Source organism: Diplotaxodon limnothrissa, linkage group LG15, assembly GCF_057381915.1.
Source record: "Diplotaxodon limnothrissa isolate DT_005_m linkage group LG15, D_limnothrissa_male_GT1.1, whole genome shotgun sequence".
NCBI lineage: Eukaryota > Metazoa > Chordata > Actinopteri > Cichliformes > Cichlidae > Diplotaxodon > Diplotaxodon limnothrissa.
This window is the reverse complement of record NC_140610.1, coordinates 27,611,986-27,638,478: the sequence shown is the minus strand read 5'-3', so window position 1 is coordinate 27,638,478 and position 26,493 is coordinate 27,611,986. Positions and strand designations below refer to the sequence as shown.

Genomic DNA, 26,493 nt, shown 5'->3' with positions numbered 1-26,493 from the left:
AGGAAGGACAATACTCGGTGTATTTATGCTCAATCAACAATCATTTATTTCCATACAATTCAACACTTAAGAGCATAAGGACCATCATGATGGGGAGACATGCCTGAAGAGGGTCACAGCAAGTCTCAAAATGGTGACGGGTTGCTCAGCTTTTTATAGTCTCTAGTGGCCCCCATCTAGTCGTAAAAGCCAAAACATCACATTCTTTCTCCGTTACAGCGCCTAAGTTATGACCTCGGCAGTTGTTTCTCTGCTTTCTGTAAGGTGGGGGTATGGAATGTGGTCTGTCTATCTCCCCTGTCTTAGACACAGAGTCTCCTTCTCTTCATGATTCAACAATAGAACATGTCAAGAAAACAGTGTAACACATTCCCAGCAGATCAAGGATACAGAGTGATGCACATTTATCTAATGAACTAATATGTGAATATGTTCTGTTAACTCAAAAGTATAATGAGAACTAAACTACATACAGCTCACACACTCTATATTAAAGGGTATAATATGATCTACAGCAGTATTCTAATTCAATTACTTTGATTACATATATAAGGTAACATATAATAACAGAATAATCTAATAATTCCCCCTTTTGATCTCTTAAAAGAGATCACTTATAACATGCACTCCAGCATTGCAAGGTCCAGTTCTTCTTGGTCCTGAGGCCCTCTGTCCCCCTTTAACGGGTGGACCATATGTGGGATGACCTCTGTGTTCACGCAGTTCAGATGCAAGCAAAGTTAGATTTACAACCATAACAGCAGTTACAGATGACACTCCCATCACTCCCCAATTCTCCCACAGCTTTATTTTGGTGCTCCAGTTTTCCACCCCCTTTTTAATGCCCCCTTATACCTTTCAAATGTACTTAGACTAGAACCTCTGTCTAAGGAGCTTTTAACCTTTATTTTTATTGCTGCAGCTACCAGTGTCTTCCAGTTGGGTGATTCTCAGCTTCTTTCTTCGACCTCCGGGGTTAGACCACCCTTTAGTCATTGCACAGTTCTGGGGATTATTCTGCCCCGATTTCAAACAAGGATCTGTGTGTTTTTGGGATCACCGCCGTGTCCCCCTTTTTGCCAAGAGCCTCTCGAACCTCGTTGGTCTGGTGTTCCTGGTTTTCGCCAACCCCTTCATGGTTATTGCTGTGTTTGTGGGATCCATCTTCTCCAGGAGCCCAAACGCCATGACACTTGACCCCAGTTGCTGTCTCGGCAGTCCCTACATCTGTCTCTGCTGTGAAGGGTCCTCACATCTCCGTGTCCCCGTCTGGTGTCTGTTCCTTTCTCTGCAAGAGACAGAAAACCAAACACCTCTCTCCCTAGCCTTGATAATCTAATATTGTTATCCATTGTTGTTCTAATGATTCAAATTTGGTTTAAAATATTATGTTCAGGACTCTGACCCAGGGACTTATTCTAATCATAATCTATGTGTATGTAAAAGAAATCAAAAATTAGTGAACCCTTTCTAAGTCTAACACATTATAAGCTTAAGTTTTACCATAGCTAAATTATTAAACACAGAAATAACGTCATAAGATGTTCATAAAACCATTGTTTGATGTTCGGACTCAACTCCCCCTTTTTGACACACTCCCATGTGTCAATTCATTGGAGCTAGACAATTAAAAGAGAAGGTTAGTGTCATCATATCTCAGAAAGTATCAGAAATTCTTCTCTCGAGTACCGTTGCTCCAGCCTTGTCATCCCTGTGGATCTTCAATCCCGAAAATTTCCCTTCTCCTCATGTAATGAAGTCTGTCATCCTTCCATGCCCTGGTAACTGGTCCATCCAGAGCTGTAACATTTTGAAATGTACATACAACAAGCCAAACCACACCTTGGTCACACCAAGCCTTTTCTACCCTGAAGATGTCCAACGCCATCTTAGTCTGGACCAGGGTTGTAATAGTTTTGCAATTTTCATTAGTTTTTATTTTTATTTAGCTTCGACTTCAGATTTTCAATTTTATATCAGTTTTAATCAGTTTTTACCAATTGTTTGCTAGTTTAGTTTAGTTTTGATTAGTTTCAGTTATAGTTTTAGTTGTGTCTACAATAATTAAGTGTAGCAAAATCCCAGTCCCATCATATCAGTCATGCTCTTGTGCTTATCCTTGGGTATTGTGACTATTAACTCTTGCAGCACCGGGTGCTCCTAGTTTTGGTTCAAGTGAATTTATAAACTTTGTGAAGGGAATTGACTCCTCTGCACACTGGAATAAACATAATCAACATGATCCACATTTTACTGCGTGTTATTTCACCATCTTATTGATTCAAATGCTCCATCCTTATGTGGTTTGCGACATTATGTTTATCCACTCTGTCTCTAAATGTTTGAAGAATTTTCAAGTTTGGGGTCAAATTTTGAGAATTTGACCATAAGTGAAAGTTATGGTGTTATCACCCCCCTTCGGGGCTTACCTTTCCCAGTTTTGATGATATTCCTCCCTATTCTTTGCAAATACCCCCTGTTGGTGGCGAGAAACTGTTGGTGTGGTCAAGTGGGTGCTATAGAAACAAAAGCTCAGGACAGAACAGTTATCAGTCATGTACTTCATACAAATTTTGCATATATTGAATTTCATATTGATCCTCTGAGTGTAATGGTACATTTTAATTTGAATTTATCAAAACTAAACACAATAGGTTTTCTTTCTTTACTTTGCTCTTGTTCTTTTTCAGTATCAAATGTCCCTGTCGATTATATTCTACTTTTAATAACTTACTATTTCAAGCGAGAACCTAAATCACGTGGCCCAATGTTTGTTATTGCATATCTCTATTCTGAATGTGGCAAGTCATTCATAGGTATTGTTAAAGTTTTGGCGATTTTCCTCTATAAAATTTAATTAACTTTTTACAGTGGCCTGCTATGGTTAATAATAACATATTCCAGTCATGAGTGATATCAAACGTTTTTCTCCACTGTAGCATTTGGCATTCCCAATAATATAACATGATACCTTAATCAAAACACAGCTAATATAGCACAGTTTTCTTAATGCAAACATCAGTAACTCAAAATCAGCAACCAAAGTGTTAAGTCTGCAGTTCATACTCATGTGAAGCTACAGTCTCCTCCTCCAGTCTCTCTTATCCTCCTGCTCCTGAAAAAACAAAACAAAGCGAAGCATCCACCCTTCTCTTGTCCGCTGGGTGAATTGTTTATTGGCATTTATTAATCCTAAAGTGGGTGCAGTCATTGTCTCAGTATCAAGTCAGTCAAAACTTTTAGTCGTCAGTCCATCACAGTCCATTCACATGCATACCTCCATACACATTCATACCAGATGTTGCTGATAATGGAGTCTCACGCGCAACCTATTCGAGCATCCATCACCAGCAAGATGACGTCATCATTTTAAAGGAAAACAATTCTTTGTTCTTTTGTTCTGGATTGACTCGCTGCAATCCTTTTAGACTCAGGACTCATATGATCAGTGTCCCATATAAGTGAATTTCTCCCAAGCCAATTACAATCATGGAGAGACACACTTTGCAACTGTTTTTATAAGAATATTTCATAGCGCTTTAAATTTCAATCTTTCAGGCCTGGTTTAAAGAGCTGATTGTTAAATCATAAACTCACAAAATATCAACATATCACCACCGGTGGATCACACTTCTCAGATTTTCTTATCTCAGTGCACTGTAACAAAAACGAAAACAGACATAACCAAGAAAATACTACTAAAATAACACAAAACTAGGGCCCGTTGCAGACATGTCCAAGCATAAAACTATCCCTCTCTCGCTTACGAGAAAGAACACAAGCCAAAGCTCACTGATAAAATCAAGCTAGCGCTAAGCAAAACCAAAAAAATCAACCAGAAATTCACAGGAACGTTTTGCTTCCTGCCGGGACAATATTGTGTGGGAATGAGAACCTTTTGTTCCTCCTTGAATTAAATCTCAATCACAGAAAATGCCGTACTCCAACCTAAACTTACACTATTAATTCATCATTTTCACTCTGTGCCACTGTTCCTCATCAGGGCTGTGTGGAGCACAGCAAAGAATTCAGTCAAGGCCTTGAGCCACAAACAGACATCACGCACAGACATTGTTTTCCTAACCAAACCGTTTTAGACCTTATTCCTAAAATCTACATAAATGCCCTCTGAGTGACATATAACACATTCTAAGTAATCAATGGTAATCAATGGCTCCTCATAAAAATTATGCATTGGGATGTTTGTGTGCAGCATTTTGCATATCAGCATAAGCAAAGCATTCTTCATTGCATCAGCGTGTATGTGTGTGCGTGTGGATCACTCTTCATTGCACAAGCGTGTGTATGTGTATGTGTGTGCATCACTTCTCAGTGAATCATCATTCCAGTGTGTGTGTGTGTGTGTGTGTGTGTGTGTGTGTGTCATTTCTCACTCAATCAACGAGTGCACGTGTTCATGTGTGTATTTCACTTCATTCTGAATCTGTGTGTTTGTAGACGTGTGTGTGTGTGTGTGTGTGTTTCTCTTCATTCTGAGTCAGTGCATGTAGATGTGTGTGTTTGTGTGGGTGTTCGTGTTCATCACTTTCCTGTTCTGGTGTTCTGGGTAAACCACGGCCTGAAGCATGCCCTGGGGTCCTGCCCTCCTCCTTTTCAGTCTGTTTGCGACCATTGCTGTTGCTGCTGCTCAAAGTTCAGTCCGTCCTGGTTCTGACCCCAATTGGGGCAGTCCTTTCTCCAGTGTCCATGCTCACCGCAGGTGAAACCTGCATCTTCTCCTGTGTTTTTTGTCCATTCTGAGGTGCCTTCTGTCCTCAGTTACTCCTTCTGTCTCGGTCACGCCCTTTTTGCTGCCCGATCCTCCGTGTTGGTCCATCACTGTCCTGCACAGTGTAAATGCAGAGTTATCAAGGTCAGCATTCTTTTGCTCGGCCTTACTTTTCCTTCGGGCTTGGCGGGCGTCTCGTCACAGCTCTGTCAGCTGACGTAGTCTGGGAATTTTCCCGTGTAGTGAAACGGGCCTTAGGTTTAGTGCTCTCCGTCTCTGCTGCATGAGATCACATTCCTGCAGCACTGTTGACATTTTCAGGTCGTTGTTGTGGGTCCAGCTGTTACAGCATTTGGTCAGTGTCACGTATAGGGGAGAGCAGGAGTCCAGTCAGCCTCGGCTTTCAGGGCCGGCAAAGCAGCCTGTAATTAAATATATATAGAGAAAAACAAAAACAAAACAAAAACAGACAAAAACAAAAGCAAACGAACAGGAAAATGATGTTGTGTTGGCTGTGTTATTCAGAGAGGGGAGAAACAACGGGGCAGGCCCTGTGTCAGCCTTCTCTCCCCCCTTTTGTTTTTTTTTTTTTTCTCACCATATAATCCACTCATGACCCACCAAGCTGACAGGACAACACAGGTACATATTAAAATTCTTAAGATCATGTTTAAAAGCCCAAAAATGGAATTTTCTTTCATTCAGTAATCACTTGTATCAACCAATCAGCAGAAAACATGTCACAATTTGAATCTTTTAACCCCTAAATTTGTCATGTCTTCACTGGTTGGTCAGACCAGTGTCTTTTTCTTTGAAGTTAAATTGTTGTCCTGCAACCCAGAGAGTTTATTTGTCAGTAATGTATTTATCCTTTAACAACAGATGTATGTTAAGTTTCGCTGCTTTAGCCTTGCTGGAAAATCTTCACGTGTTCATGAGTGTAAGCTGTTTCTTCATTGCGTGTGTGTGCATTTGTAGGCAGGCAGGTTAATTTTATCTTTTTCTCAAACTAGGCGTTACCTTAAAAGGAGCCTTTCTCTCAGATTTCTCTGCTTGTGTGTGTTTTTGTTTCACCTTTTTGTTGTGATGCTCCGGGCGCCTTCCCAACCTCCACAAGTCCGTTGGCCCCAATTTTATGTGTTAAAGACTTCTCTTAATTCCTCCTCTAATTCTCTCCTTGCTGCTGTCTGTTTCACAGCTGCTGATTCGTGCTGGGTGTGGTTCCCATTACCTATAATTTTGCTTCGGCCTCTGTGCTTGTGGGGGCAGTTGGTCCAGGTCCGCAGCTTCCTGTATTAACACACTAAGAGATTTATTTAATTTCATTTTCATCACTGTTAAACAGATAAGCAGGCAACACGCCTACCTTGACAGCGTCATAATTCTCCACTACACACCTCTTACTATCTCTCTTTTTTTTATTTTTTTATTTTTATTACACCACAGAGTAATACACCCAATTATGCCCGTCTATCTCTATGTGGCTCCAAATTCCCTCTTTATTTAATTTCACACTCGTCAGGGGACAGGCACACAACAATTTCAAACCACTGAAGCGAGGAATTCAACCTTTTTATATTTCTTTACTAATCTAGACTCAACCTTTGTTCGCAAAATGTGTCTTGTTCTAGTCCGGAATAAATGTGAACCCGTGATTACACGGCCGTTCCAGTGTTATTTCCGTAGCTAATGCGGGAGTCCTCAGTTCCCAAGTTGCCACCTTGGCATCCAGACGCCGCTGGGCCTGGCCGCGCGTCCACAACCAGGAGGGTCGCCACACCTTGAACAAAATTATTTCCACAGGTACACTAGGCATCAACCTTTGATCCTAAAATGTGTCTTTGCTCTAATGTCCTCCTAATCAAACACATCAACCGTCACTGTCACTGTGTTCACGCTTCACACTCACAAAAAACACACTCAGAGCGCGCCTCACTCACACTCAAAACAACACCTAGAGCGCGCTTTACACACAAGACAGCACCCAGAGCGCGCTTCGCAGCTTCGCACACACTCACTCAGAGCGCGCCTTCACACACACACAACACTTTTCCTCAGCGGGAATTTTACACAGAAACCTCTGAGCTCAACTATTAGATCTTCTTAAAGCACACTGCACCATAGACCAAAATACCCCTTTCTATGCGCTTATGACCGCCACCACGGGGCAAAGTCGCATCATAAAAGTGATGCTTGCATCCCCGAAGTTATACCTGACATCATAAACCAGGTTTTGCTCTATGTACTTCTTGGCAAGTAAAATTTTACTTTGTTTTATGACCGCAGCCCTTAAAACTCGACTGACGCCACAAACCACCGTCAAACCTCTATCCAATGTACTAAAGCTAGCACCAACCACTACTGCACTTCACGGCCGCACCACCGGAACACAGCCGTATCATAAACCAAACCTACGGACGTGTTTCGCTCTCGCGTTGCCAGCGTTCAACTGCACCGTGAGCCAGCATCTGCTTTTCCTTAAATCAACTTCTATTTCATAGCCGGCAAGAGCCAGGACGTAACTGACACCATAAACAAACTTCAAACCTCGACTTCAATGTACTGAACTAATGGCTGCGTCTTCAGAAGAAATTCTAATGTATTATTGCTACAGAGGCCAGTATTAGACAAAATTAAATGTGGAAGGTAAAGTGGCTGCAACTAGTCCAACGTAGTATGTTATTAGTATCTCGGTAGAAGCAGTTTATTTAACACACTGGAATTCAGCCTCAACTTATGTTGTTAGTATCTTGCGCCAAAAACCAGACACCGACAAATTTACTGTGAAAATACGTGTAACTCAGTGAACAGATTAATTTGGAAAGCCCAATATGCACATTTGGTATTTATAATACAACAGGCTGTGCTTACCTTTTTATATTTGGACCGGTCCTGTGTTCACCTCGCCCCACGATCTCACCAAAAGCCAAATCTGCACTTCCTCAGCACACCAAAGATCCGGGTCACACGGCACCAAGTTGTTGAAATCTCCCAATTCTTTGAATCTTTGGGCTGAAGGAAGGACAATACTCGGTGTATTTATGCTCAATCAACAATCATTTATTTCCATACAATTCAACACTTAAGAGCATAAGGACCATCATGATGGGGAGACATGCCTGAAGAGGGTCACAGCAAGTCTCAAAATGGTGACGGGTTGCTCAGCTTTTTATAGTCTCTAGTGGCCCCCATCTAGTCGTAAAAGCCAAAACATCACATTCTTTCTCCGTTACAGCGCCTAAGTTATGACCTCGGCAGTTGTTTCTCTGCTTTCTAAGGTGGGGGTATGGAATGTGGTCTGTCTATCTCCCCTGTCTTAGACACAGAGTCTCCTTCTCTTCATGATTCAACAATAGAACATGTCAAGAAAACAGTGTAACACATTCCCAGCAGATCAAGGATACAGAGTGATGCACATTTATCTAATGAACTAATATGTGAATATGTTCTGTTAACTCAAAAGTATAATGAGAACTAAACTACATACAGCTCACACACTCTATATTAAAGGGTATAATATGATCTACAGCAGTATTCTAATTCAACTACTTTGATTACATATATAAGGTAACATATAATAACAGAATAATCTAATAAGAGGGAGTCTCTTTAATGAAGACTCCTTCAGTCTTCATTAAAAAGAAGACTCAGTCTTCTTTTTAATGATGAGGATGTACACATCATGGACAGGGAGGAATGCTGGTTTGAGCGGGGAGTCAAGGAGGCCACATGAAAAGGGAAAGCCCATCTCTGAATTGAGGAGGGGGCCTAAAGGTACATCTGTCACCATCTTACAATGCTGTGATTGCAGCCATTCCCGAACTCTCTGTGAATGGTACTTGTGGCCATTGATCAATAGGTTTTGATCAGTGTTCATTGATTAATGGTTGTTGATCCATGGTCATGACAATTTTCATATTAATGATCAACGAACTGACCTCACAGCCCATTGTTCATTCAGTGAACATTTCAGTTATTGTGCAAATGTACTGTTTATAAAATTGGGGAAACCTGCAGTCAGCTGAGACTGAAGAAGTCACTTGGATAAGTGATGATTTCTCCCACTGAAAACGTCCAGATGAACAGAATCAACCTTTTGGGAGTCTTCTTTTATTTTTTAGACTATATATACTTTCAAGCATGTATTGGGGAATATTTGTCAGACTTTTTGGTTATTTGGTTTGAAGCTACAGCGTGATCGTGTCTCTTTCATTTTACATAAATAAATTGGTATCATCTGCATAAAATTGTATGTTTTAACCTTTTCATGTATAGTGGTGACTACAGTGGACAGCTATCCAAAGGCTGTTTTCAGGTATTTGTGTCAGTGTTGATGGTATACTTGCACATAAACCACTACATTAGACACTGATACATTAGACACTGATGTGTCACTCCATACACAGTTGTCCACCTAAGTGTTTAAAAAATAATGAAGTTCAAAATTATTTTTTTTCATGCCTAAAAATGAATAAAAATACTTAAGAAAAATATCCAGATTGAGGTTGTCATAATTCATGCATGAACGGGTTAAACTGAACATGACTTTATGCTGATTTGTTGGTGTTTGTAATGGTTTTCTTTAGGAGATAGAGAAGCATTTTGACCCAGAGGATGACGGTTATGAGGTGGTAGAGGAGGCTCTCTACACTATGACGGGAGTGGCATGGTACATTAATGACATGAAGAGAAAACACGAACATGCTGTCCGACTCCAGGTAACTAATGGCAAAACAAAGTTTTTTCTATACACACTGTAATTATGACTATAAAGTGAAAAGAAAATATTGGGGTAGGGATAGCTCAGTAGGTAGAGCAGCGGCCCCATGATCGGAAGGTTGAGGGTTTGAATCCACTGAACGGCTACCCTGAGGTACCCCTGAGCAAAGTACCGTCCCTACACACTGTTCCCGGGCACCCAATGGTGAATGGGTTAAATGCAAAGAGGAATTTCCCCACTGGGATCAATAAAGTATACATTATTATTATTATTATTATTATTATTATTATTATTATTATTATTATTATAGAAAATAACTTTAAATGAATACATTCCTGTTTTTAGGCTGTGCAGATGAAGTTCTTATCAGAAGGTAAATGTAAGAGAGGCGTGTCCCAGATAAGAACTATTTATTAGCTCTGACATCTTGTGACAGTTTAGAGAGAGTTTGCTCCCAGTGGTGACATTTTCAAACAGGAAGCCCTGCACTGAATTGCTCTGATAAAGGAAATTAAATCTGGAAAGGTTGAACTTTCTTTTTCTACAAAGTTGTTTCAGGGCTTCCTTCCTTAAAAACAAACCAAAACAACCAAAGGCTGGAGTGTCTGAGTGTTTCTGTGTTTGGTTCTTCAGGAGGTTCAGTCACTGCTGCTAAACTGGAAAGGTCCTGATCTCACCACATACGGAGAATTAGTTCTGGAGGGAAACTTCAAGGTCCATCGAGCCAGAAATGAAAGAACGCTCTTTCTCTTTGACCGGGTGCTGCTCATCACCAAACGTCGCGGCGAGCACTATGTCTACAAGACGCACATCTCTGTGAGTGGCAGCAGACAAACATCTAAGAGCTGCAGGTTTTCAGGTCTTTGTTTTAAGTGCAGGTTTGATTCTTAGTTCTGTCTCTTGGTTTCAGTGCTCCACACTGACGCTCAACGAAAACGCCAAAGACTCCCTGAGTTTCAGCGTCATGCATTACAAAAACCCCAAACAGCCTCACACCGTCCAGGTGAGTCGACCTCCACCCGCCAGCCAACATATTTAAGCCTGAGAGGATCGGAGTTCACTCCGTGTTTTTGTCTTTTAATGTTTCAGGCTAAGACGGTGGAGGAGAAGAAGCTCTGGGCTCATCACATCAAACGCATCATTGTGGAAAACCACCAAGCCATCATCCCACAGAAGGTCAGAAGCATCAGTATACTCACCCATTTCGCTCCAGGTGACCAGTGCAGACACCAGTAATGGTTAGTTGTGTCTTTCAGGCAAAAGAAGCTATCCTGGAGATGGACTCCATCTGTGAGTAAACATCTCTTCTGCTGTAGAAGATTAATAAAAGCAAAGATTAATAAGGATGTGATGAAATGCTCCTCTGTGTTGTTGTTGCTTCCCTGTAGATCCTTCCAAGTACCGTTACAGTCCTGAGCGCCTGAAGAAAGCCACATCCTGCCACTCTGACGAGTTCCCACGAGATGCTCGTCAGGGCCGCCGACAGTCAGGTAATCAGATTACCTGGATTACTGATCAAGGTATCTTGTTGTTATTGATGTGTAACGACCAGTTTTGTTTCTTCTCCAGAGCCAATCAAACAAACCCTGAAAAGCAACAAAGGTAAAGTCATTTCATTGAAATCGATTTTGATAAATCTTTGATCAGTATGTCCACTTTTGTGACTTTTGTCCTCATAGTAGTTTCTCTTGGAACGTTTTTGTTTAGGTTGTATTCTGCCCAGGTTTTAGATTTCCTTCTCAGACATGCATTTGGACCTCTAGGTTATCTCTTATAATATTTTGCAGATGTTTATTTCGGGCAAAATTCAATAAAATGTCTGGACTCTAACAGATTGACCCGCTGTGGACCTAATAAGGGTTAGCATGGTAGAAAACACTGTGAGGATTCTGAGGCCTGTTGCTCTCTGGGCTGATTAAAGCTGCAGATGTTAACCGGTAAAGCTGTTGTGTCTAACAAATCTTTTTGCTCTTGTTCTTCTGCTGAATCCCCTGCTGGACTCTCAGCGCTGCTGGAGGTAAGACCCAAACTCATTGAACACACGCCTGCTTGCTGTTGCTCAGATTTAAAGACTGTTTCTTCTGTTTTCTTCTGTTTATGACTCTGTGAACTTTCTGATGTGTTCTTATGAGCGATGTTTCGGTGAGGGTTACTGAGGCTCAGTCCTGCTGTCAGAGCCACACTTTAGTTTTAGGAAGCAGAAACATGATAGTGTGTGACGTCCTGCAGTGCTCAGATGACAGGCGCTCTCTGCGGGCCACCGTCAGCAGCAGCATGCTGGGGGAGTCTGTCACGGAGGAGGAGGCGGAGCTCGGCAGCAGGAAGGACTCGCTAGAGCGCCTGCTGTGCAGCGTGGAAGAGGCGGGTCAGTTGGATGATGCTCTGCTGGAGGACAAGCAGGTAGACGACTTTGCTAGCTCCGTGCTCGCTGCCATCTCCTGCTGGCACGTCACTGTCCAGGCCTTCTTTTCCGCCGCGGGGACGGTGAGGCTTTCCGGTGCCAGCCCAGTCTTCATCACCCGCAGCCCCTGTAATGCGCTACAAGGATGCTGCTGTGGAGCTCAAAGTAACTGCTTCATGGGCATCTAACACTAGCCGAGCTGCATGCTTGGGTTCAACACACTTAACTACCGCAGGGTGACCACATGGGGCAGCGTTTAAAGGAACTGACAATATTTGGATGAAATTCATTGTTTTTTGTTTTCCTTCAGTCAGATTGTTTCAGATGGGTCACTTTCTTTGCAAAAGGTTTAGCTTAGATTAGTACAAAGACTGGAAGCAACAGCAAACTGCTAGGCTAGCTTTGTTAAAACCTCACATATATCAAATCAGAAAGATGTTGAGGTTTTATGAGCACTCATGACCTCAGTCATCATCTCTAAAGTCCTAACCTCTGTGAATCTTATCAATCTGTTTATCTATAAGCACATTTAAAAACAACACAGTTGACCAAAGTGCTGTACAAACTAAAAAGTGAAACAAAGACACAACGAGAACAAAACAAAAACTCAGTCACAGTTAAAAGTTAGGGAGTAAGGATGTGTTTTCAGACGGGATTTAAAAATGTCGAGTGTTGGAGAGATCCTAATTTGAAGAGGCAGACTGGTCCAAAGTTTAGGCACAGCAATCGCAAAGGCCCGGTCACCTCTGTGTCTTAGTCTGCTTCTAGGAACAATCAGAAGCAACTTATCACCTGACCTAAGCGTTCTACTAGTTCTAATCCATTATAAGAGACTTAAAAACAAGCAGTATGCTCTTGTTCTGATGGCTAGTTGGTTAGCTAATTCACACACCAACTGTCACGGACCGCCGGGGCAGACCGTGTGGAGTGAGTGGAGGACCCAAGAGCAAACAGAGGTGAGGACACAAAACCGGACTTAACAGAAGGCGAGCCTTTATTGAGGGCCGAAGACTTAAGGAACAAGGCAGCAAAGCAACTGAGGGAAAACCTGAACATAGACTGGGAAAACTATGGCTAAACAAAGTACAAACTAGGACTAGTTAAGGCTGGGGAACTATGACAAGGGGTAGGGGAGATAACACAGATGACGCGACGCAGACTACATGAAACACAGAGACTAAATACACATGAGGGATGATCAGGGGAAGTGGCCACACATGGGATCACAGCTGACACACATGAACCTAACGACAGGACAGGAGGGTGCAACTGAATACACTGACAATGAATACAGACTTACAAAGTAAAACAGGAAACATGGAAATTAGACACGACAAGAACTAAACATAACCACGCAGACAGGACTCATGACCCAGGGAAACTTAGTACAGGGGAGATGACATAGCTGACAGCATGAACTTGACAGTACAAGACACACAGACATAAACACACGAAGGGCAAGGGAGACTTAATGCAAGGGTAATATATACAAATGGCTGGACTACCTTAGAGAACCTAAACAAACAATAAACATCAAAATAGGCTAAACATAACACACTGGGTCACACGACCCAGGACCATGACACCAACAGGTGTAACTTAGGAAGAAGTCTGTGAGAGTCTCTGTGAGGACGTGAGCAACCAGGTCCTGTTTTTAGGTTGGTTGCTGATATGAATGCAGCTCACAGTGTCTGTACAGCCCAAAGTCGCTGAGCCAGCTGCCCAAATATTATGTCCCATGTTTGCTTTTCAAAGGTGGAAATAAAGAACAGGTCCATGCCACATACCTCATGCAAAGTGCTTCAGCTGAAAAATACCCAGCTGCCCACCGTAATCTTTTCACTGAAGGCCATACTGTGGTCAGTGTCTGGAACATTATTTGGTTTGTTGATCATGACATCAGTTTGATGTCTGAATGACATCAGTACCAGGTCAGGACACCAGCGCTGTATTGTAGCAATCCCGGGCGTGCACATTATTCCACAGCAGCGGGAAAAACAACCTCCTTTAACCACAAAAGCATTTTCTGTTATGTTTTCCAACAACACGAGTGCTCTACATTTTCACACTGAGAAATAATCTCATTGACTTCTGTGCCTCCTGCAGTGTCTCCGTCAGTACCTCCTTCAGTGCCTCCTTCAGTTGGGGACATTGACTTTAGAAGTTGTTTATTGTAAACAGAAATGTGAAATGTGAGCAGATTAATGAGGCACACTGACAGTTTTTCTTGGATCAAATGTTTTTGCTAAGCGAAGGTTGTCTGTATGCACTGAAACACCCGACTCTGGAGAACAAACAAACAAAGACTTCCCAAAAACTGTTCCTGTCGTATTAAAGAATGAGAACAGCTCTTTGACTGATTTTGGCTTTTTATCTTTGCAAAGTTTAAAAGTTGTTGTTTTGTTGTTTTTTTTCCTCTGGGAGCTTCTTCGAACATTCGTCCTGCAGCTTTACATCCATCTTTGTCTTTAGTGCTGTGAGCATGAATACGATTGGTGATTCCGTGTTTCTAGGTGTGGTTGGATGAACTGGACATTTGCTGCTGCCTCTCAAAGTTTTGTTGCATTGATTTGCATTGATGGCTGCTCTGTATCATGTAATAAATAAAGGTTCAGTTCACACAATAATAACAAACACTCTTTAAAACCGAGTAAGAAGCTTTTCCATGAACGACACTAATGACTTCTTGGTTTGATTTTTTTTAAATCATATTATAAAAACTTTTCTTTTCCTCCAGCATTTCTTGACTTCCTGTTCTGTTTGTTTTTTGCTGAAGGAGACAGAGGGAGGCAGCGTCTCTTCAGACAACTCTAACAAAGAAAATGGACAACTCCCTGAAGAAGAAGAGCCAGGTGGCACCGAGCCGACACCTAAGCAGGTAAGTAACACTCAGTCGCTGACTTGCAGTTGTGAGGCCATCTCCATCTCCAGATCGCCCAATCTCTGGGCTGTCAGTGCTTGTTGATTTTGAGGGGTGGGGGGTGTTTGCAGGTGGTCGTAATCTCTTGCATCATGGCTGTATTTCCCACCTCTAATTACTGCTTCTGTGTTTTTGTCCTGTCCAGCCAGCAGTAGAGAAGCTACCACAGGAGAAGATGTCTGAACCAATCTCAGAACCAGAACATTTCACTGATCCGACCCCTTCCAACATCTCCAATTCCTGTCGAAATTCAGACAACCTGAAACCTGAAGTAGATCCAGAACCCACAGAGGAGCCATCCTCAGCTACACCTGATTCAGATTTGAAGACCTTGAGCAGTGGGGAGTCCTCTGATGATGAGGACAACGAGAAGGAGACAGCAGAGAAGGAAGGCGAAGCCACCAGCATCCTCCCGTCCTCCGTCCTGGACAAAGCTAGCTCCATCGCCCAGCACTTCACCAACAGCATCAAGCGAGGCACCGTGGCCCAGGATGACGCCCGCTCGCTCGGTTGTCCTTCACCTCGGTTACCCAGCAGGAGTGGCAGCAGCCTCAGCCTGAGTGCCGAAGCAGACGACCGACCTCCGCGGCTCTGCAGCTTTGTTGCCGATCCTGCAGAGACCTTCGGTGGGTCCGATTTGACCATGTTGTCTCCTCGAGATGACAGTCTCTTTGACAGCGACCGAAGCATTAGGCGAAGACGGGACTCCATGCTGTCCATGCAGGACCAGCTGCTCATTGGGAAAATCAAAAGTTACTATGAAAATGCTGAAAACCAAGATGCCACTTTCAGTCTTCGGCGCAGAGAGAGCCTCACATACATACCATCTGGGTTGGTCAGGAGCTCCGTCAGCCGGTTCAACAGCACCTCGACCTCCTCCACCTCCACTGTGGACCCTACTTATGCAGAGTCACACTCTGCTTTACCCCAAAACACCCAGGATCTTATGGGCTGTAGTGGCTCTTTGGACTCTTTGAAGTCTGAACAAAGAAGCACTGATCCAGAAGATTCAGAAGGCAGCCAGGGGTCCAGGTCTCAAAGTGTGCAGGATAATCTCTCTGATGATGAAGACTTCAAACCTTCATCTGAAATGATTAAGATCTGGCAGGCGATGGAGCGAGACATCAAAAGATCCCAGAGTGAAGATGGAGGGCAGGATCAAACCAAAGAAGCTGCAGTAACCTCCAGAACCTCCGGCCTTTCTTTCCCAACCAAAAACTCTTCCCAAGAAAGCAGAGCTTCTGATCTCAGAACAATCAAAGAAGAGTTGACAAGCCCTATGCCCCTCAAGCCCAAAGCCTCGGAGGTGAACCGGACAGGAAGCGTGAGGGACACGCTAAAGATGTTTGGGGAAGAGGCTGCTGTCCTCAGGGCTCCAGTTCCTCAGGTCAACCAGCTGAAGGTGGAGGCAGAAAAGGACCACCCCAGTAGCGCTTCAGACCAGGTGGTCGAAGTGGACAAGATGGCGAGCAAAGTCCTCCACCTGGCTCGTCAGTACAGTCAGCGAATCAAAACCTCCAGTCCGATGGTCCGACAGCGAAGTCAGGGTCTCCTATTTGGAAAGAAGAGCTTAGCCAGTGTGGTAGAGGAGAGGGAAGGTTCGGGTACGTCACTTTGCACACTGCTTAACATTTCAAACCAGCAATCCTCAAGGAAATCTATCTATTGATTGTCTATGTGACCATAGGACCACTAAATCTTCAATCAACGCAATTCAGAAACTGTATTTAATTCTCTTTTGACTTCTTGACATTCACCAGATCATCAGTGACCTTTTGAGGTACAGTTAGGGTTATCGATCGTCAACCTATCCATTTTATATGAAATTCTAATTTAGAAAATCAGATAGTACACCTGTAAGGTGATAACACAAAGGAGAGACTGGATTAAAAATGTATCTTTTTTTATATACCATGTACGGGAAAAGTGTGATGTTAACCCTGACCATACTCTGAGTCCTGCACGGGCTCGATGACCTGCTGGATGTTAAGAGATTAATTGTTGTAAATGTTTGTTCTGTGTGTTTGCAAAACTGGGTATATATTCAGTCCTGCTCAGCCTGAGCCTGCCCTGCCTTCAGCAAACTCTGCTTCTTTAAATAAACCATTTCCTGTTGAGCAACCGATCAGTCCAACCTCCCCACACATGCTTAGTCTGCACCCGCTGCATGAAAAGAAAAACAAAAAAACAATGGTACCACATGTAGTTATAACACTGTACTGCCACCTTCAGGTAAAGATGGTAAAATGCGCTGCTTAGGGGCAGATTATAATCTGAACAGCCTAAAGTGATGAGCCCATCTTTCCTGAAGCTGAAGTAAAATATCACAGCTGCATGTGGTACCATTGTTTGATTTATGTAGAAGCCAAACATATGTTTATGGATTATTACGGCTTTTGTTAATCATTTCTGTCAGTTATCGGAACACTGTAACGATCAAATTTAAGAGTGATTTAAATATGTTTCGTTTGTTTTGTTTTTTTCTGGCAGGTAAATCCAGCCTGACTCTGCCGCTGGTTTCTCATAAGCAGGCAACTTCTTTGCCGCTGAGTCCCGTAAACCACGTGAGGTCTTTAACCCTCGGCTTCACCTCCAGCTCAGCGGGAAACTCCAGGGGCGTCTCCTCGGGCCGACCTCACTCTCGCAGCCCCCTCAGTCCACCTCCTCCCCTCGAAGGCTTCAACTGGCCCGATGTCCAGGAACTCCGTTCCAAGTACTCCGCCAACAGCTGCTCCCAGAAGAGCGCAGTCAGTCGAAGTCGATCCATCCCGGAGCAGTTCGACAGCAGTCTGAGGAGGCACTCCAGCTGCTCCTCAGGCTGCTTCCTCGCTGATGAAGCTCCCAGAAGGGTTTCTTCACAAAGGCCTCACAGAAACGCCAGCCAAGAGGAACGCAGCAGACGGCTCCTCAGAGCCAATTCCCTGGATCCTCGGCTGAGTGAATCTCAGATGAGTGAGTTGCAAAAGCTCCAGGACCAGGTGGCAAACGACGGTTACTACATTGCAGCTGAGGCCCCCCTAACAAACGACCCCGAACACAAGATCATTGTCATGGAGAAGTTTCCAGAGCCAGAAGAAACAGCCAGAGACAAAACAGATGAAAGTTACGTCCAGATCCGTTCACCCACCAGCAGAGAGAAGATCTCCATCATGGCTGTCATCGACCGGTGCCGGGCCTACCAGGAGTCTGACGAATACCAACAGAGGGAGGAACTGAAGGCCAAAACCGAGCAGAACAAGTCCACAGCATTGTCTGCTGATCAAGATGTTTCCCAGAAAACGAGATCAACCTCAGGACCGAAGGCGGAAGGTCAGCAGAGCATCGTGAAGAACCTGAGGGAAAGGTTTCAGAGCCTGAGCTGAAGAGAGAGTTGTCCGAGCTCTCCTCTACATGTTACGACTCTCAGTTTCTAACCAAAGATGTAACAATGACAAGCTGCTCAAGTTTTAATGATGACATAATTATTTAATTTATGTGAGCATGAAAGGAAAAGCTGTTCTAGCATGTGGTAATGGCACAAATGTTCAGGGGGGTGAAATATTAAAACAAAGAAGTTATCATATGTGTATATAAAGTCTGCAGTTAGAATTCTTTCTGCTATCTGAGAAATGTAAATATCTTATTGGAAATCTTGATGGGAGCACCTTTCTGTGCAGGATGCCATGTTTTACACAGGGTTATTACATCATTTTCTGTCCAGGTGGAATCAGGACTACACTAAGGGATCGCTTAAAGCTCCAAACTGCAGCCACTTAAACTTAAACTTTAAAGCTCCACTGTGAGAGGACTAACCACTAAACTCACATTCATTCCCGGTGTAAAAAGCGACCAGGTTGAGTGTGTGCTGTGTGCCAAGCATTTCACCTCTTCACCTGACCTCCCTGAAGCCCCAACTCCTGTGACTCAGAGGTCAGACTGATGCAGTCGTTTGGAATTACTGCAGCACTCGATCACTGATTTTAAATTTCAGAATATGGATTTTTGGATTTTAAAAATATGGAGGTCTACATTGTCAGCACCAGACTCACCTCTTTGTTTTCAGAGGTCTTGTTGCAGAAATTACAGCCTTCATATTTCACTTGTTTGATGGTGATTTTATCAGAGACCACCCATTCCTTGGTGATAATGAGTCTTTGAACAGTCACCTCTGAATCACCAGAGCTTGGTTGGGGTATTTGGACCACCCGGAGCAGCGGGGTGTTGGTAACGCCACCGTTCGGTGAGGTCAGATTGTTCTTTGTGTTAATGTCTGCTTGATATGAAGGCAGCTTTAATCCCTCCGTGACACACAACCACAAAGACCAAACCGTCCTTTAAAGGAGCGGTACTTTATATTGAACTCTCTGTGACTGGCTGCGTTTAGACTGTCTGTAGGGGGATGTGTTGGCTCCAAAAGAAGAGGAAAAGCCCCTCAGAGTTTGTGTGATCTGCACTTAGTGAGTTGGTAACTAGTAGAGTGAGGAGCTGACCAAGCTGGTCGTGACTGAGGGCTGGGGTGAGAGGCCTCGTCACGATCAGGACTTCCTCTCCCGGATCCGCCTGCTATAGATTCAGACTGTTGAGACTAGAAGACGGTTCAGTGAAGCCAACATGAACGCACCTGATACCTGCACACAGTGTCAGTTATTGATCATCAGCTTCCAGTCACACTGATTGATTGTGGTCACCATGTTAAAGTCAGACTGTTCCTTCCAGTGACTAGAACTTTAAAGACATAACCACGAGTAATTGTTCACGACAGCCAGAGCAGTGCACAGAGCCCCAAACCTGCCTCATTAGAAAAAATAAATAAATAAACACAGGTGATGGATTTATTAACTGTCCAGTAATTACTAAACTGTAAATAAGTGAAGTACAAATGATTTTTTTTTTGTTTGGCCAAGTTCTCTTTTTCCTGTTAACAATCATAAATATTCAACTGTAAAAGTCATTAGTAGTTTATTCAATAATTGATATTTAAAGGAATTTCAGTTTTTGTGCCTTGTTGTATTTCATCATATTTTATGTAAGTCAATATTTTCCTAATAAGTCATGTGTTGGACTCTGCTGCTAGCACTTTGTTCAGAGGCACATGGCAGATTTCAACATGTGACTTCCCACCTGCATATCCTGCTCCTCAGTCCACTGTCAACAGTAATGTGACGATGTCATTTACTCCTTATTTATTTGATCAGATGTAAATAGAAACACATCACCTGTCTTTCTATAAATGTGTGCGTGTGTGTCTACAAATGTGTTTGTATGACGTCTGTTCTGCATTAAAACTAAATATAGAAGAAAAAGCGCGTACATTCTTTACATGTACACAGTATTATGTGTTGGTGTCATGCACACAGTTCTCTTCCTGCAGCATCCCTGTCGGTCACAACGACTCTGCTCATTGGTTGATGGATGCAGGCTCGATTTCATACTGAAGAAGCTCAGAGTCGTGCAGCCAGCTAACGTTAGCGCTCAGACTGCTCCTCTCACATTACTCACCCAGAATTATCATGCTGATAAACACTGTGCACGCCATAATTTGATGTTAAATTTGTGTTGTTTTTTTTAAGTATGATAGAATGACGTAAAGTAATTGATGACAACCATCATCAATTACTTTGCGTCATCCCTCCACGATGATGATGGTGGTTGTCATCAATACTGTAAAAGAAGCCTGTACAGACATTTATTACACACCCAGTGTGTAAGGTTTACACTAGGGCTGGGTATCGTCACTGATTTCTAGAATTGATTCGATTCCGATTCACAAGGTCCTGAATCGATTTGATTCGATTTGAATAGGGGAAATTTTGCCTCAGACAGTCAGAAATATTATAATTCTGTATTTATCAGTACATATCTATATTTTTATAGATAAAAAGAAAGCTGATACTTGTGAGACTTTATCAAAGGTGTAAGCATCACAGCAGATGCCTTTGTTGCAAAGTAACTGAGGATAAAACACAGGAAAAACATGAAGGCGGTTTTCCTGGTCTCGGTTTTTATATCAGATGACCTTAAAAATATTGTGCAGTCAAAAACGAAGACAAGCAGAGCAAAGTTGTTGTTTTTTTTTTTGTTTTGTTTTTTTTGCCTGTCCCGTTTGGTTCTTTTGCCATCAGAATTATTGTCTAAAGGGGAAGAAAGATGCCCAACGGATTTACTATACCAAATGGACCATCCCAGCCTTGCCGTAATATCTATTTGATTCACCTTTTATTGTTTATTTTATTTTTCATTTTCACTTGTTAGATATGGGACAGACTTGAATGAGGAAAAGAAAAGGGAGAAAGAAAGAGGGAAAGAAAAACAGCAGAGAAGAGGGACGGGGATAAAGGGCAAAAAACAACAAAATAAGCAGACAAAAAAAATACATATATCAATCACCTGGATCACCTGTTGAGAAAGAAAAAAGTAAATACTAAATATTAAACATTCTGCAGCATGCAAGATCGACAGCGCACAGTGTGCTTTGAGGTAGGAGCCAAAAAGGGTGTAGTTTGTGTGTGTGAGCACCCGTGTGTACACCTGTGAGCATGAACGCGCTTGTTTTTAAAAGGTTCCTTCATGTAATGATCTGCTAGAGGGTGTGGGGGGGGGGGCACAGCCCCGTCCTCCAGGGCATGAAGCAGATATGGAGGAGATCAAAACTCCAGACATCCAGAGGCCCCCAGAACACAAGAGACCAAGGAAGACCAACAGAGGGGCAGCCGCGCCACTGTCCCAGAAAGAGCTGAGGAGAGTCCCAGATGAGGACTCACTCAGCAGCAGAAGCCAAGGGGGGTTGCAGTGACGTGCCCGTCAGCTCCACCAGCAGCCAGCGGTGCCAGAGTGACCAAGCCCCAGGCCGAGAGGCCGAGGGCACCCCACCCCCGAAGTGGCCCGAGTGAGCCCCAACAAGCAGCCACCAAGGAGTGAGCCGGTGTGTACCTGGACGCCCATCCCTGGACACAAAGAACCACCAACGCACCGATGTCTGAGGAAGTCCGCCACTGGCAGGGGAAGTGGTGGGGGGAGATAGGCCTCCAAACCTTGGAGGGCCCGAGATGTCCCCAGAGAGGTGGCGTCTGATACCCGACCTGACATATGGACAAAGACAAACAGGCACACACAGATACAAACATCCATTCCCACCCTCATGCTCTCATATGCAATTACTCAGCACTCACCCAACGTGGAGACAGACATAAAGAGACGCTGTACACACGATCACACTCCCCAAGCGTACTCTAAGCCCCGGGTCTAGGTACCCTTGCCCCTGGAGGGGGAAGCTACTCCCAGACCCAGGTGGTGTTACCCTTTTCCCTGGGGTGGGGAGAAACAGACCACTCCGACTCCGCAGCAGCAGGGAGGCCCCATATTCCAAACCCCAGGAGACCAGGAGATGTCCTTACTGAATCATCAGAGCTGAACAGGTGATGGAGAAATAGGTTTACCTTTTGGGTGACATGAATGAGCTGAAGGGAAGTTATGAACTGTTTTAGAGAGACAAATAACACCAGGATCTTCTTTTTACTTAGCTGACAGCTGGTAACTGCGTAGGGGCGGGTCTGGCACAGTCAACGGCGGTCCAGGCGTGGGATTTCTCTCGTGGAAATATGCACATTATTTTTTCCTTTCTATTGGTAGGTGGCACAGTGCACTTGTGGCAAGTAACAAGCTAGAGGACTGGTAATCTTGTTGGGTATCCAGTTACGGAAGCAACACATTAACAAGAGAATTCTGAGTAAAACCAAAGTTACTTTCCCTAGTAACTAGTTACTCTGAAAGTAACAAGTAACTTGAAGTAACTGAGTTACTTTTGATAGAAGTAACTAGTAATGTAACTAAGTTAATCATTTAAAGGAACTTACCCAACACTGCTAATAAATAAGCGAATAATGCAAAAAACAGATTTTTAGCGTTGGGTCCGCGTTTTGTGTTTATGTCTTTGTGCAGAATCCATGTACCTGGGGCCCGTTCTTCGTACGTCGCTTACTACATCCAAGATCAAATGACACATCCAAGATCAAATCATCGCGCTAACTCTGAGCTCGCTATTCCGGTTCCCCGAACACACCTGTTGTTGACGATTAGTATAGCTGGATGAAGTAATGTGAGATCACTGGGTGGCCCAACAGGGGCTACGCATCGATAGTAGAAACATTGATCGGCAACCCTTTGATTGGTCGGCGAAAATGTCGAAGGAGCGCGCTCGGTATTCTTCGGCAGCAGAGCAAGAACTCTTGAGTGAGGGATTTTAGGAGTTTCAGAGTCTAATTAAAACGCAAGGGAACACTGCAAAGGCTGCAAAAGCAAGGAGAGAGGGCTGGCAGAAAGTTGCTGACAAATTAAACTCGTAAGTAATTTAATAATAACAATAATAATGGAGTGGATCTATATAGCGCTCTTCAAGGCACCCAAAGCGTTTTACAATGCCACTATTCATTCACTCTCACATTCACACACTGGTAGCTGTCACAGCTGCCCTGGGACAGAAGCCAGGCTGCCATATCGCGCCATCGGCCCCTCTGGCCAACACCAGTAGGTGGTAGGGTAGATTTATCATATCACACTATATTATCCAATATTATATTACATTATATTATATTACATTATGTTATATTATATCCCCTTTCACATTAGAGCCACAACAGGACCCACTAGAACATGGGAACAAGTAAAAGTGAAATATAAGAATATTCTACAGCATGGTAATATTTATCACTTATATTGCTTTTCGTCTCTTGGACAGAGACCCTGAAATAATCTGTTTGTTTGTTTATAACAGCAACCAAGAAAAGGGGCAGCGCAAAAAAAGACAGGTGGTGGTCCTGCACCCCCTCGTCAACAAGTTGGTTAAGTGAATAATACCCTCACGGGAAAATCGATATCTCTCTATGAGCACACTGTCGCGCTGAGCTAAAGGATCCTGTCTGTCCCGCAATATACGCTGGATTCTGAGGACTCTCCTTATCAATCTTGCACCTTCCGCAATGGGTGGCTCGCGTATACGGACAGGACATGGCTGCAACAGGCTTCCCAAATCCACCTTCGCTTTTATAGCCGTGGTCTCCCATCTTGATTACACGAAGTAAATTGCAATTACTACTCTGAAATCTGAATTACATCTGTAATAATCACATACATGTAATATAATGTTAATAGTACATTTCCCTTTTTTAGGAAATGACCTGTATGTATCTGTGTGACATCAATAAAAGGATCAAGTGCTGCATTATCTTTAGTTACATTGATGTTATTTATTTATGGTACAACAGTGGTAAAATATCGCTGTTGCTTTCGTATACATGAAGCGGAAATACCTGAGTGGCCGCGATCTAATCCTGTTTACATAAAGTAAACCTGCTCCCGAGCAGGTTTACGCTTACGGCTCTGTTGCTATGACAGCAAGTCCCGGATGGGCTTCGAAGAACCGAACGATCCAGGATCACGCGAAATCGTCAACAGTCAAATCCGGCTAACTTACTTAGCGAGGTACGAAGAACGGGCCCCTGCTCTCATTTACTGTTTTTGCTGTTTGGTGGTTGTAGAAATTTTGTGAGGTTTAACCTGAGATCCTGGCGTTTTAGGCAAAATACATTTATGTTTAAAAATCGATTCAGGATTTTAATGAATTGATATCACGTTATCCAAGCCAGAATTGATTTTAATTGATAAATCGATAATCAAAACCCACCCCTAGTTTACACCCCAGCTGCCCTAAAGTAACAGCATTAGTAACGTTCATGTTTTTGTACTGGTTAATCCAGCAGTTTGCACAAGCTCTGTAAATGCTTAAATACATTCAGTGTTATTCTCTTTTTTCTTGTTTTTGTTTTTTTTGGGGTTTTTTTTCGCCTGTCCCGTTCAGCCCTGATAATCAGAGTTATTGTGACACACATCTGCACCTGGCGCTATCACCACGTTTGAATTCTCGTTTTATGCACATTACATTTGTGACTTTCAGTGTTTTCAGTTTTTGTCTTGCACATAAACCTTTAAACTAAATGAAATGTTTTATTTTCAGCCTACTGGTGAAGGTTCTGGGCTGCCTTTCCTCATAACAGCCATTCCTCAAGAGTCTCCCCATTTAAAGCAATGCACTAACAGGGACTGTAACATCTAGTCCTTTTTACTGAATATACAATAGTATAAGTCACCCTGCCTCCAGCTAGCCAGTTAGATGGCACAGATTTGGTGCTTCTAGTGGAGTTTAGCCCATTTATTCCCTTTGTACAGGCTAATATGCTCAGCATTGAAAAGACATCAGTAAGAAAGTAGATTTGTCCTCCACAGAGCGTCTCGGCCTAACACAGGCATCTGTTAGCCTCATCGTGCAGTAAGTCTGTGGGTAGATTGACCTTGTGGCGGGAAACTTTGCTAGAATCAGTGCTGGATCAGAAATTCATCCCAGAAACAAACTCACTGAGGGCTGGTTCTGCTGGTTCTGGACCAGCTATAGCTGGTATTTGAACGATCAATTGTTTCACAGGATGACAAGCAAATAATATCAAAACATGAAAACTAGAGCTATAGATTGATTAATTTTAAATGATTTAGTAATAAAAACAAGCACAGTGACAGTACTCCTCACTAACTGTCCAAACTCACCAACGTTGACAGATAATATCAGAGGAATCATGTGGAAGCCTGACTTACACAGCTCAACTATAATGCAATATACAAAAGTACAGGGTGGGCCATTTATATGGATACACCGTAATAACATGGGAATGGTTGGTGATATTAAAGTCCTGTTTGTGGCACATTAGTATATGTGAGGGGGCAAACTCCTTAAGATGGGTGGTGACCATGGTGGCCATTTAGAAGTCGGCCATCTTGGATACAACTTTTGTTTTTTCAATAGGAAGAGGGCCATGTGACACATCGAACGTATTGGTAATGCCACAAGAAAAACAATGGTGTGCTTGGTTTCGATGTAACTTTATTCTTTCATGAGTTATTTACAAGTTTCTCTTTGTTCACAGCCATTGACATGTCGAAGAGGTTAACACGTGAGGAGCAGATCGAAATTGTGTTGATATCTGGTGAACGCGGTAACCGGGTCATTGCAGCAGATTTCAATGTAAGACACCCTACGAGACCACCCATCTCCCATGCTACAGTCAGCAAACTGCTTGCTAAGTTTCGTGAAACTGGTTCAGTGTTGGATTTGCCAAAATGTGGACGCAAGAAAACTGTCACTAATGAAGAAACATCAGTGGTTGACCTAGCTTCATTCAGCAAGAGCCCACAGCGTAGCACTCGCCGCATGTCACTGGAGAGTAGCATTAGTCGAACATCCCTTCGGCGGATATTACTGTATACTAATGTGCCACAAACAGGACTTTAATATCACCAACCATTCCCATGTTATTACGGTGTATCCATATAAATGGCCCACCCTGTACATCTCAACTCTGTGGGGCCTTAAAAGAAAATCAGATGAATGTGTGTTTTCTGCACTGTCACCAGTATTATACCACCAGTATTATAAAGATTCAGGATTCGAGGTCTTTATTGTCAGTACAACAACATACACAGTATACAGCGTACTGAAATGCAGTTTCTTCGGCATAAAAGAGGGAGCAGAGGGGCAACAATCACTCTTCGACTTTATTAACATCATGCTACCTAAGTGGCTGGGATTCCAGCACAACCCATGCAGACTCAGGATCCTGTACGGTGGAAAGATCCACCTCTTCTCAACACCTCAAGAAGCTGAAAAATTCTACAAGAATCTGCCGAAGGAAACAGCAGAG

The 26,493-nt window shown here is 43.1% G+C and overlaps 1 protein-coding gene across 2 annotated transcripts in view; it reads left to right on the top strand.

Moving 5' to 3' along the window:
• Positions 1-18,297, top strand: part of LOC146617681 (pleckstrin homology domain-containing family G member 3-like) — a 34,552-nt gene extending 16,255 nt beyond the window's left edge. For both annotated transcript variants that reach the window (XM_085372356.1, XM_085372355.1), the window contains 11 exons: positions 9,316-9,447; positions 10,083-10,265; positions 10,360-10,452; positions 10,539-10,625; positions 10,706-10,739; positions 10,838-10,939; positions 11,019-11,051; positions 11,456-11,466; positions 14,627-14,728; positions 14,916-16,374; positions 17,261-18,297. In XM_085372356.1, the coding sequence (XP_085228482.1) occupies positions 9,316-9,447; positions 10,083-10,265; positions 10,360-10,452; positions 10,539-10,625; positions 10,706-10,739; positions 10,838-10,939; positions 11,019-11,051; positions 11,456-11,466; positions 14,627-14,728; positions 14,916-16,374; positions 17,261-18,132 (3,108 nt within the window). In that variant the 3' untranslated portion in view covers positions 18,133-18,297. The remainder of the gene's footprint in view (positions 1-9,315; positions 9,448-10,082; positions 10,266-10,359; positions 10,453-10,538; positions 10,626-10,705; positions 10,740-10,837; positions 10,940-11,018; positions 11,052-11,455; positions 11,467-14,626; positions 14,729-14,915; positions 16,375-17,260) is intronic.
• The last annotated feature ends 8,196 nt before the right edge of the window (positions 18,298-26,493 follow it).